Here is a 12,605-nt window from a genome sequence, read left to right on the forward strand (position 1 = left end):
ATCAGCCAACCTTGTGTCCACCTTCTTGCTTAGTGAGTTTATGGCAGCCAGTATGTCACTTTGCGTAGGCTCTGTGGGGGGCTCTTGGAAGCTAGCCTCTTCAGCTAACTCCTCGTGGGTTGGCGACGTTGAAATGGTTCGTTGTCTATCTCATTCAAGTTATCTTGTTTAGCGCTCCCTTTTCTGGTGCCTTTTCCCTTTGTCATATTTGTTTGAAGATATAGGTCGTGAGAGGTTAAGATAAATACTCATTTGTTTCAAAATGGAGCGGAGCTCTAGCAAAGCACATCTACTCCATAGCATGCTCTCTAGCGCCCCCCGTGTATGGTTGTTGGTCTGTAGTTGGTCATACATTTCCTGGGTAGTACCCTGAACTAACTAAGAATTGTCCTATCTTTTAAAAAAATATTTGAATTCAGGGAATTGGTACGAAATCAGTGAAACTATTTTCCGATTCAATTTGGTATGTGTTGGTTCTTTAATGTTAGCATACTGTAACTCAGTATTGTTTTTTCTTCCGATAGGTACAGTACATATGACGTTGCTTAAGCAATACTTTCATAATGAATGATGTATTGTTACTAATTAACAAATAGCATGTACACTGTAGCCCACTTACTTTTCTTTTAATTTGCAGGAATTGTGTTTCAAGTCAAAGTACTGTACATAACAAGTTCATTTGTTCCACATATCCAAACCACACATTGATTTACATAAGCCAATTAATTATACAATGTCATGAAAAGAGATATACATTTTTATTTGCACATTGATAAGCCCATTCTAAAAGATTAATAGGCAACATGTCTACATAATTAAAGACAAAGATACTTTTGTATCTGATATCCAATATAAGCCAAAAGATGTATTGAAGTTTCAATGTATTACTCATATTTTTTCCTCTTAGACATTTCAATAACATTTCTGCCATGTGTGCTATTTATTTACATGTTATTCTCTGAATACACAATTGCAAAACTAACCATCAGTATCATTACTCATGCAAATGGCACAGAATTGAAACAGGACAGCAGGGAACCCCTATTTGAAACCATCAGTTCGTCGTCGGTTGCACATATTCAATAATCATGATTTAGGCTTCAGCTCCGACCCCTATATCGCAGATCAGGCAGTAAGGTTAGAGGTGCCAGCAGTGGATCTTGTTGGACCAGTGCTCTCTTGTCTTTCCAGGTATATATGGGTCATTTAAAGGTCATCTAGAGGTCATCGGACTCAGGGATGGGCATAGGTTCCAGAGGCACGGTGGGCAGGATCAGTGGGATGCCGTCGGTTATCCATCCCTGGGCGACCCTGTTGAAGGTGGGCCGTTTCACCCCTGGGTCCTGGAGCTCAGAGTAGTTGGGGAGGTTCAGGTCGATCTCGGGGAGCTTGAACGTGATCCCACTGCTCTGGGGGGCTTTGTCGAAACCACCAAACGGTGTGGCCACCCTGGAAATCAGATGTAGAGATACAAGAGTGAATGCAAAATCAAAATGAAGATCTTTAAAGATGTGACGGTTGCATAGAATATAGAAAGCTGGCTTTTTATGGAGTGTTACAGTAGTGCATCCATGTAACAGTGAATCTGAACTGTTTTATAAGAAAACCATTTAATTCCATTGAAATGTTTGCAATATCAATGTCATTATAAGTACTGAGGATCCGATCTACTGAGAGTACTATCCCAACCTTGAAATTTGCATACATAACTCAAAGTCTGCCATTGAGAGAAGTGCATGGCTGATGCAGTATGTTCAAGTAGCTCGGAAATCTTTGGCTTAAGTTGTTGAATAGCAGTTGTCTGAAAACTCTCCTCAGAACACTTCACCTGTTAAAGCTCTTGTATTCAGGAGCCTCTGGTCTGGGTTCAGGGACTGGCATCCTGATATTGAGGGTCTCGGCCAGGTTGGGGTCGTTAATGATAGCCTGCTCCCAAGGGGAGTGGTAGGACTTGGGTATTGCTGTAGAGTTGAACGTCTCTGCAGGGACATCCTTCAAGGGGCCTCCATATCCTGAGATACATGCCAAGAAGATATGATCATAAGACCAACAGTGCAGTGTATAGACACTCACTTATCCTATCAACACATTAGTATATCTGTGCGATTGGACTTTAGTGCGATACATGATTACTGGCAATTTCTTGCTTGTCTTCCTTGCACAAGAAATGTGAAAAAGTACTAGGGCATTGAGCCTGTATTTTGTCCAGACCAGGGTTCCCCAACTGGCGTCCCGCCAAGTTTTTTTGTGTTGAATTTTCATTGCTGGACATAAAAGACTGTACAAACACCAGGAAATCAGCTCCAAGTGATTGTAATTTTAGAAATCTGTTCCCAAGTATCCCCAAGCATTATAGAGAGGCACGGGATCATATACAAATGTAAGCAAGGCTGGAATGATTATGTTTTAGTCAAACATTATATCTGTTTGGGGTTCGTGCAGTCAATTTGCAGTCCACAAATGATTTGTAATTCTGTTCCGGCCCCCCGACCATCTGCTCCAGGAAAGAAATCAGCTCACGGCTGAATCTAGTTGATGATCCCTGATGTAGACAGAGCAAGGTAACAAACACAACACTTTAGTCACTCCGTTGTTACCACCTGTTCCTCCATGCTAATTTCATCAAGACATAACAACAACAAAAAATTGTACATTTTTGTTTACCTGTTTTTTATTGCTTGGAAAACAAAATAGGTGTCAAAATGACTGTGGCTGTGCTGTTTTATCAATAGCCACTATAATCTAATAACAGTATAAACTAGAGCAGTGAAAAAGGTGATGTAAGATGCAACACTGGCAGATTGAGACAATTTGGTCCATCATTAGCTCATGTCTTAAAATAGTACACACCATCGTTCGTTCATCCTTTGTGTGAAAAGCGGGTTGGTCCAGTTGATATGGGTTGACACCATGCTTGGTCACATCAGATTCTATAAGAGTGTTCTGTTTGTATCTCCTGCTGACAATTTAATGCAGGGAAAGGAAATGCTTCTCATGTATCCTCCTTAAAGGCCAGAGGTCTGCTGAGTCACTATGGGGAATTAGACTGGTCCTTAGAGGTAACACGAACATCTAAATAGGGCCATAAAAATGCATTCATAACCCCTTCATAAGCAGTACATAAGCAGTTCATAAATGTTCATGTCAACAATTGCAAGACATAGCATACATATCAATTTCTAGTTGTTGAAAAGCGACATTTACTTATGAATGCAGTATGCATGAGTTATGAATGTGTTATGAAGTCCTTATGTAGGATCCCTTCAAGTGAAGCGTTACTCATGCTCAACACTACGTAATAATGAAATAAAGATATTTTAATAAGCCCTTATTATTCCCTTAAACTATATTATTCCGCCTTATAAGCATTCATAGATTTTGAATATTGATGTGGTAGCTACATACCTAGTGCAATGCTTTCTGGATTTGAAGGGTTTCCTGGGGCGGGTGTGTAAGGAAGTGTTTTTGATCCCTCTTTGTTTTCGGCACTGTCTACATTCTCAGCTAGCGGATCCCTCTGGGAAAAAATGGAAAGTATGTTGTTATCAGCAAAGCTTTACCCTTTTGCTCAGTTCTGAACCTATATCATTTATTCATTTGGGGATTAGCTGCAATGAGTTGTTCACTTTGAGTAAATGAGACCCACTAGGTAAATGGGAAGATCGATCACAGGTTTTACGACCATGTTAACTTAGCACACTGAGCTAAAGCTTGGGCATAACATCAAAACAGGATCAGCTACCACCAAAATGCCCATCAAAAGACGTGAAATAGCAACTAATGCATGTTTGTTTGCAATGTTAAGAATTGATGTGCAATGTTGAGAACATGGCAGTTTATGTGCAATGTTGCTCAATTTGAACAGTTGCCAAAAGTAAAAACAGTCATTTGCAACCAGATCCCCCTCCCCATAGTTGATACACAATCACAATACTAAATATGTACATGTAACAAATCATTGCTAATCATCATGCTACAGTATACCCCCTGTGGACTGGCATCTAACCAATGTACACATGAACATATAATGCATATAATTCAGAAAGTATTCATACCCTTGACTTATTACACATTTTGTTGTGTTACAGCCTGAATTCAAAGTTGATTAAATAGATTTTTTTCTCACACATCTACACACACTATCCTATAATGACACAGTTAAAATGTGGTTGTATAAGTTTTTGGCACATTCAGTGTAAATGAAATGCAGAAATATCTCACTTACATAAGTATTCACACCACTGTCAATGCATATACCTTTGGCAGCGATTACAGCTGTGAGTTTTTCTGGGTAAGTCTCTAAGAGCTTCGCACACCTGGATTGTACAATATAGTTGATGACCATTGCTAGACAGCCATTTTTAAGTCTTGCCATAGATCTTCAAGCTAATTAAAGTCAATCAAGGCCAATCAGGAATATCGAATGTCGTCTTGGTAAGCAACTCCAGTGTATATTTGACCTTGTGTTTTAGGTTATTGTCCTGCTGAAAGGTGAATTTGTCTCCCATTGTCTGCTGGAAAGCAGACTGAACCAGGTTTTCCTCTAGGATTTTTCCTGTGCTTAGCCCTATTCTGATTATTTTATCTTAAACAACTCCCTAGTCCATGTTGATGACAAGCATGCACATAACATGATGCAGACACCACCATGCTTGAAAATATGAAGAGTGGTACTCAGTGAGGTTTTGTGTTAGATTTTCCCCAAAACATAATACTTTGTATTCAGGACATCAGTTAAACTGCAACAAAAATTGGCTAAGAAATTAACTTTAAGCACCTTATTGCAAGCAGAATGCATGTTTTGGAATATTTTTATTCTGTGTAGGCTTTCTTCTTTTCATTCTGTCATTCAGGTTAGCATTGTGGAGTAAATACAATGTTGTTTATCCATTCTCCTATCACAGCCATTAAACTCTGTAACTGTCTTAAAGTCACCATTGGCTCATGGTGAAATACCTGAGAAGTTTCCTTCCTCTCCGCGACTGAGGTAGGAAGGACACCTGTATCTTTGTAGCGACTGGGTGTATTGATACACCATCCAAAGTGTAATTAATAACTTTACCATGCTCAAAGGATCGTCATTTTCTGCTTTTTAGATTTTTTTTACCCATCTGCCAATGCTGCCAAGCATTGGAAAACTTCCCTGGTCTTTGTGGTTGAATCTGTGGTTGAAATTCACTGCTCGACTGAGAGACCTTACAGATAATGTATGTGTAGGGTACAGAGATGAGGTAGTCATTCAAAAGTCATGTTAAACACTATTATTATACAGAGAGTGAGTCCAGGCAACTTATTATGACTTGTTAAGCAAAACATTACTGCTAAACTTATTTAGGCTTGCCATAATGAAGGGGATGAATAATTATTGACTCAAGACATTTCACCTTTTCATTTTTTATTAATTTGTAAAAATGTCTAAAAACATAATTCAACTTTGACATTATGGGATATTGTGTGTAGTGTCGTGACGTGACTATCATTCATGTGATGACAGCTATTTTATCAAATCAATTAACTATGTTTAATAATGACGTGATTAAATGTATCATGCAATAATTAACTCATTAGCAAGCACCACAGAACAAGTTTGTTTAATGAGTTACAGTTTCCCGAATTAACTCAAGAATATATCAGAATATATCGTTATCCTACCAGTCATCCATTAGTTATTATTATTACTCCATATCAGTCTCATTCTGAACAACGTTGACTTCAAATTGCACGAACCCTAGTCTAAAATGATGATTCAGCGATACACATATTTTTACTAATATTTACTAACTAACTAAATAATCACACAGAATTACATAAACACAAACACAGGATAGAGTGTATGTTGATTACTAACATAATGCAATGAAAAGTCCCTAGTGGACTAACCTGATATGACGGCTTGTTACACAATGGCGAGGGGGTGGGGACAGATATAGAGTGGGAAACATTGTACATACAGTTGGATAACTATGCTCATGGGAATGTGAATATTTTGCACATGAACGATTGCTCATTCAAAAATAATTGCAATGTATATATATTTACACTTGTATTTCTTTGTCATCTCTCTCTGTTGAAATCGCCCGGTCCATCTATGGGGAGTCAGTTTGACAGAAGTCTCTGGTTGTGTAAGTCTCTGGTTGTTCACCAGAGGTCACAATGTCCTCAGTTGTTGTAGTAGGCTTTCTTTGTTCTTTAGAATGGATACATCAGACATACCGCACGGTGTTGAGAGGGAAATGTTCTTCTTTTCTCGTCTTCAGTCAAGTTTCCTAGAATACCTTACATGCAGAGCTGCAGGCGGTGCATGTCTTAGTCTTCTTCTTCCCTGTTGAGTTTCAGAGGTTCTTACCATTTTGTATCATTCCGCTCATGCTGTGGTCACATTGGACTATATTTAAACTGCAACCATTTCAACGTGTAGCCAACCATCCATGCTGTCTGGTGTCAATGGTTGATTATTCAGGGTACAGCTAGAACCACTTTACACACCGATATGCAACCCGGCATGTTTTGGTCATTTTACACGCCAGTAGCAATCCGGCAATGTACTGGTCTAGTAATTTTAAACCATTTTACACGCCAGTAGCAACCCGGCAATGTACTGGTCTAATATGTTAATTCTTTAGGAGTCATTTATAAGCACTCTGGCAAAAGAGGCATTCCATCCTTTTAGCATAATGTCTGTGCTCACGTGGGCGTGGCTACCAACTGGGTAAAACTTCATATGAAAAACAATGATCTAATTTAGAAGGCTAAAATCACATTTCATCTTCTCACAAATAGTTTCATATTTAATCATATTTAAACATATGTTTTACAACTCTGACATATACATTGTGAAAACTCTTAAAGTTACAATGTTTCCATTATAACATCTTTAATGACATCACAAAATAAAGTGATCTGACATGATTGTTCTTTATGTCCCTCCCGACCATTTCCCACATTCTTTGTGTTAGAAATATTGTTTCATTATCCACTTTTGGATGTTGGAGTTTTGGCGGGAAGAATCTCTTTGTAACAAAAGGGTTCTTTCCCCTCACTACTGCATGGCAAGGGAGAGAAAGTTCCTGCAAGGCATTTACGACCGTCATATAACTGGCCAACTCCCCCAGGAGAGGGGGGTATTGAAACCTTTGATTAGCTGGCACCTTTGATCTCCATACAGGAGGGCAAGTCATGACAGTAGGCCAGTGACAAAAACATCTACATTTAATCAATTTCAAATTCAGGCTATAACACAACAAAATGTGGAAAAAGTAAAGGGGTGTGAATACTTTCTGTAACACACACACACACACACACAAACACACACACTATCTGCAAGCACTGATAAGCGACATAGAATTTCTTGAGCAAAGTGCTCCAGGAGCCTCTGGCCAGAGTAGGTGCAGAGAAATGTTTCTCCATATCTCCCAGGTGTTCTAACACTTTTTTCTGGGGGCACACATCATTAATGCAACCATGAGTCACTCAGAAACATATTTAAAATCCGGGAATATGGTTGCATTAAAGCACTTTTGGATCCAAGTAAACAATGAAACATTGTTACTGTACTGTAAATGAAAATAATCACAAATACTTTTGAAATCCCAAAGTCCAGAGATCCAATAATGTGATCCCAGGATTCAACCCTTGGACCCTCAACCCATAATATCCAAGATATAATAATAACTGTGTGTCTGATATAATCAGACTCGGCATTACAGGCTGGCAAAACCGGGCATGTGTAAATAGGATTAAGGTCATAAAGTCAGTCTCATAAAGTCTGTCTCGTCCAAAACTGAGTTTTGTGAGACTGGTCAAGACTGCATTACAACATAAATTAAGTTTGGGTTTGTTTCAATCCTGCGCACATGCCCACACCTGGCAGCACAATTAAAAATCAATTTGGAGTGCAATCTGATTGTAATGCCTGTTGTAAATGTGGGTTGACTTTGGATATCCCTATGGATATTAGGGACTATCGGTAAATTACACAATTTAAATCAAATCAAATCAAATGTATTTATATAGCCCTTCTTACATCAGCTGATATCTCAAAGTGCTGTACAAAAACCCAGCCTAAAACTCTAATCAGCAAGCAATGCAGGTGTAGAAGCATGGGACAATATATATATTAAAATCCAATAGCTCCAAATTTAAATGACTTAAAAACCTCAGACCAATATTTTTTTAAATAAATGAATATACTAATATTGAAAGCATTTAATGAGAACTGAAAGGTGTGAAACATGAACATATTTTCTCATTTACATTTATTGCCAGTCTCTAACTATCACCCCAGATAGGCTATCCAATGTCAAACTAATTTTGCCAAAGTTGCACGCCAGCTAGCTGAAGCTAATTGGCTAAATCATTTGACTTACTGTTCCCACCTGCGAACACACACCGAGACACCGATATCAAACCACACCCCGAAACCAACTCAAGTTTTAATTCTTTCATGGCCGTTAACATTTCTTAATGAACCAAATCTAAAAATAGGCAAAATCAGGAAGTGCCGTCACCCTTTAATAAGATGTCGTCTTTTCGACTCTATATAGACATAAAAAAATCATGGGCTGCATGTGACTGTATGATGAGGTTCTGAGGTTGCCTTTTTGTACTAAAAAAATATGCTGAGTGTAAAACTCTAGTCTGAAACTCTACAAACAAGACCCTGCCTATCACAGCTTTTTCTGCTCCAGTCTCACAGCGGTGGAACAAGCATCCCGCAACACTATCCATCTGACCCGTCTATCAAATATGGCTGGTGTGGCATAACCCAGATGTATGATATTGGTAGTGAATGTGAGTTGTGAGGTGTGTTGTATTTTGTGGTTGTATAAGTCTCCATATTTGCATCCACTTATTGTTGGTCTTTGGGATAAGAGCGTTTAGATTACTAAATTACACAAATGTACATGTAAAAGTCCTTACACTCAGCTGCACGATACTTTCAAACGTGTATTTCTCTGATCTTCGCTGGCGCATTTTGAAAAGACGAGAGCCTCTGTTGGATTGCAGTGACAGCTCCTCCAGCATGATGTCTTTGGGAGTGCTAACCTTTATCCCCAGGTCCATGGTGTCCCCTGGAAAAATAATTCAAACAAGTTCCAGTAGATGCCCATGACTGACTTTACATTAAAGGTAGACTCAGCAATGTGACATCATCTAACACAGTAGGGCAACTTCCTGTCTACAGACATAAATAACAACAGAATTTAAATCTGTCCAAAACCACCACTATTGGTTCTTTGCAATTTGTGCCATCCTTTGAGATACTGTATACCCATATTAGGATGAGCTAATAGTGCAGTAGTGGCAGTCAGATTTTGTTATTGGGCATTGTAAACCAGATGTTTTCTAGCTGTATAATGATGTCATATATGGTGATCTCATGAGTCTACTGCTCTAAAAGTAAAGCAACCGTGACCTTCAAGATTCCCCCAGACTGTATTTTTATGTCTTTGTTGCACAAAATATATCGTCTCCCCAAATATATACAGTATATATATTTTTTCGGACACTCTCCCTAAGACATAATGTACATAGCATGCATTTTTAATAATTTATGATTACAGCGAGACCTTTATCAGAGGAAAGGTTCATTAACATTATTATTCTGAAGATATCATCTGAAGGGAAAATATCAATGACATAGCGTAACTTCAAAATGCTTTCTGCTGAGCAATTAGCATGCCTAAATCAAATGAACGTAGCTTCAAACCAAGCTGTATAGTAAGCATCACAATATGATAAAAGGTTGCACATCTTTAATAATAATTGGTTGCCTCAATATACAGTATACTGCAATAGTTAATTCTTCATTGTATGGTTATTGAACAAAATTGTGCGTTGAGTTGATTTAGGTATGCTCTTTGGACAATGCAACCACAGCCTTGTGAATTTCCATTAATTTGCACTCAACAGTGCTAACACTACTTGCTATTTGCGGGTTCTAGAAAGTCTAGGTGAATTTTGTGAATTTTTAAACTCCGATTGAGACAAATGCAGTCTTACAATTTTGTATGTATTATTTCTTATTGAATTCAATTTGTATTATGTTATTGTTCCTATTACTTGTTGAAGGCTGAACATGATGCTGCTTCAATGAGCTATACCTAGACAGAATGTACTTCAGCTGTCGCAAACCCTCAGTCCCCTGAATCGCTACGCGCAGTTGTCCAACTCTGCCCTGCACAACTCCCCACCTCACCCGCCCCAAAATAGCAGCTTCAAAAGGACAACGACAGAAGGATTTGTTGCCATAGGTAGTAAAACATCCCCATTAGCTTTAAATGGCAACCGCTAGAGAAACGGCCCTGACATGTTCAATATGAATGACTGCCCTCCACCAGAAGAAGTTTGATTCTCTTTGCTGTTGAGGCTGTCGTTGAGCCCTGGCCCAGATCATACAATTGGCACAGTGGACCTCTCGAGACATAGCCTCTGCATGCACCTTCCTCTCTCCAGCTGGCATTGTACAGAATTGCGACATTTTGGCTTTGGGAAGGGTGGCACACAATTTTCCCCTGGGAACTGGAAACACATAAAGGACACAGGATGTACTCTCTGTTCTACCCCAGCGGAAAATCTTTTCAAATTGTGGTGTTGATATGAACTGAACATTAGAGAGCCAACATACTGTACTTCTATAAATAAAATAAGATTGCTGTTAGTGAGGGTTTGAAGTAAAGTTGTAACGCTCACATGGCACATGCAACACTGGTTGACCTATCGGATAACTACTGCATGCTGTTTTGACCGCATTATGATATTCCATTAATGTCCTGTGAGAAAACAGTCATAAAATATTATGATGGCCTTCATGTCAGGTTTATGATAGCATTAGCTTGGCATTATGGCATTTAATTCAAGGACAGGGTTTCTGTCAACCCCAAACCAAAACATTACATCTCACTCATATAACTCAGATTGGCAGGTGTAATTCCTTGTTTGTGCTTGAAGAGCAAAGTCAACACTTACTTTAAAATAACCTTGTAACGAATGCTAGATGATGTGCATTAAGGTCTCACATGGCATTCAGCGTTGTGAATCATCAGTGTTGGGTGAGGGGTGAACATTTGCGTCCCAGGGTTGACAAAAAACATTAAAATCATTCAGCACGTTGGCATTTGACAAAATAAAAATAAAAGATTCGGCATGATGGCATTTGAAAAAAATATATATATTTCCATGACAAATATAACAGCCTAGTTACCCTAAATCTAATTCCAGAAGTCCTAAAAAATCACAACTTAACTGTAAAAAATGTTTTTTACTGTGCACATTTTTTTTCTTTGCAAACAAATGAAACAAAACAGCAATGCCCTTTTGTATTCACATCCCAACTTTCACTACAGCTCTCAATGTTACCCCAACATGTTCATATCCTTTCCTATTTGCATTTTCCATGTTTCAGACATGTTGTACAAAATGTTTACTCTCAATGTTATGACTAAAATGTATATCATTTATAGAGCTTTAATTGTTTACAATTAAAAATAACATTTGGAACATGAGAAATATAATGAGAACCTGAAAGACGTTATTGAACACAATGTTCATAATCAGGTCTTAATAAAACATAAACATAGAAACATTATTTCAGAGTGACTATGGTAGAACCTAACAGTTGTATTTATTTTGTAGCTTCTTGTTTCCTCAAAAAAATAAAAAAGTTTGTTAGTAAGGGATGTGAGATATTGATTAATGCAAAGTTAATATGACTGAATACATCAGAAAGTAGCATAATCAGAGTTACTCGTGAATGGTCAAAGCACAAAACATTGACACTATTATTTTGCCATACCTCGGAATCACAACTGCACACCTTGATGGGACTTGTCCATACCTGTGTGTGTGTCCTGTCTTGTCTTTCAAACAAACTGGATCCTTGACTGGAAGGCAAGGAGGCTCAGGGGTCGACCTAGGTAGTTTCGATCCAACCTGAATTTCACACTCCCAGCCACTGAAGCCAATCTGTTGGGGGGTGTGTCTCTGTGTCTGTTGTCAATGGAATGTAGCTTACATCAATAGGCTAAATTTAGCAGGCCAAACACTCAAAACCACTCACAAAGCAATGGGGACGTGGGGAGGCTATCAGAGAGAGAGAGAGATTAGGGCACCCGAACTGTGCCACCGGGCCCACACCGAGGGAGGGCTCTCCCCTCATGAGCACTTGTGTTTCCTGGACCCTAGGAATGTCTAGGGAAGACATGAGTCTGGAAGTGGTGTTGGAGGGCCGGTTGGAGGCACTCTTTCCTCTGGTCTAAAAAAAATATTTACAGTACCAGGCAAAAGGGGTTTTCTTTATTTCTTTCTATTTTCTACAGTGTAGAATAATAGTGAAGACATCAAAACTATGAAATAACACATGTGCAATCATGTAGTATCCAGAAAAGTGTTAAACAAATCAATATATATTATATATTTTAGATTCTTTGAAGTAACCATCCTTTGCCTTGATGATAGCTTTTCACACTCTTGGCATTCTCTCAACCAACTTCATGAGGAATGCTTTTCAAACAGTCTTGAAGGAGTTCCCACATATGCTGAGCACTTGTTGGCTGTTTTTCCTTCACTCCGCGGTCCAACACATCCCAAACCATCTCAATTGGGTT

General features: G+C 38.7%; 1 protein-coding gene across 3 annotated transcripts; it reads right to left on the minus strand.

Annotated features, from left to right (window-relative positions):
• Positions 1-739: 739 nt before the first annotated feature.
• On the minus strand, positions 740-11,973 carry LOC112234396 (myozenin-2). 3 transcript variants are annotated; one of them, XM_024402485.2, is made up of 5 exons: positions 11,837-11,973; positions 8,920-9,071; positions 3,406-3,517; positions 1,829-2,012; positions 740-1,449 (listed from the first exon to the last, which is right to left on the minus strand). In XM_024402485.2, exons 2-5 carry the CDS (start codon positions 9,061-9,063, stop codon positions 1,218-1,220), a joined length of 672 nt encoding a protein of 223 aa, XP_024258253.1. In that variant the 5' UTR covers positions 9,064-9,071; positions 11,837-11,973; the 3' UTR covers positions 740-1,217. The 3 variants fall into 3 exon arrangements, with proteins under 3 accessions (XP_024258253.1, XP_024258254.1, XP_024258255.1); XM_024402486.2 differs by having other exon boundaries at positions 11,795-11,960; XM_024402487.2 differs by lacking the exon at positions 11,837-11,973 and adding an exon at positions 10,399-11,136.
• Between the last annotated feature and the right edge of the window lie 632 nt (positions 11,974-12,605).

Source organism: Oncorhynchus tshawytscha, linkage group LG11, assembly GCF_018296145.1.
Source record: "Oncorhynchus tshawytscha isolate Ot180627B linkage group LG11, Otsh_v2.0, whole genome shotgun sequence".
In the NCBI taxonomy this organism is placed as follows: domain Eukaryota; kingdom Metazoa; phylum Chordata; class Actinopteri; order Salmoniformes; family Salmonidae; genus Oncorhynchus; species Oncorhynchus tshawytscha.

What these genes read in the sequence shown, in the direction of transcription:
- LOC112234396 (XM_024402487.2), bottom strand. Translation starts at nt 10,480, where the DNA reads ATGTCGCAATTCTGTACAATGCCAGCTGGAGAGAGGAAGGTGCATGCA. An exon ending in AGAGGTCCACTGTGCCAATT is followed by an intron (nt 9,072 to 10,398) that starts GTATGATCTGGG and finishes TTATTTTTCCAG; the next exon opens with GGGACACCATGGACCTGGGG. An exon ending in AAAGTATCGTGCAGCTGAGT is followed by an intron (nt 3,518 to 8,919) that starts GTAAGGACTTTT and finishes ATTTTTTCCCAG; the next exon opens with AGGGATCCGCTAGCTGAGAA.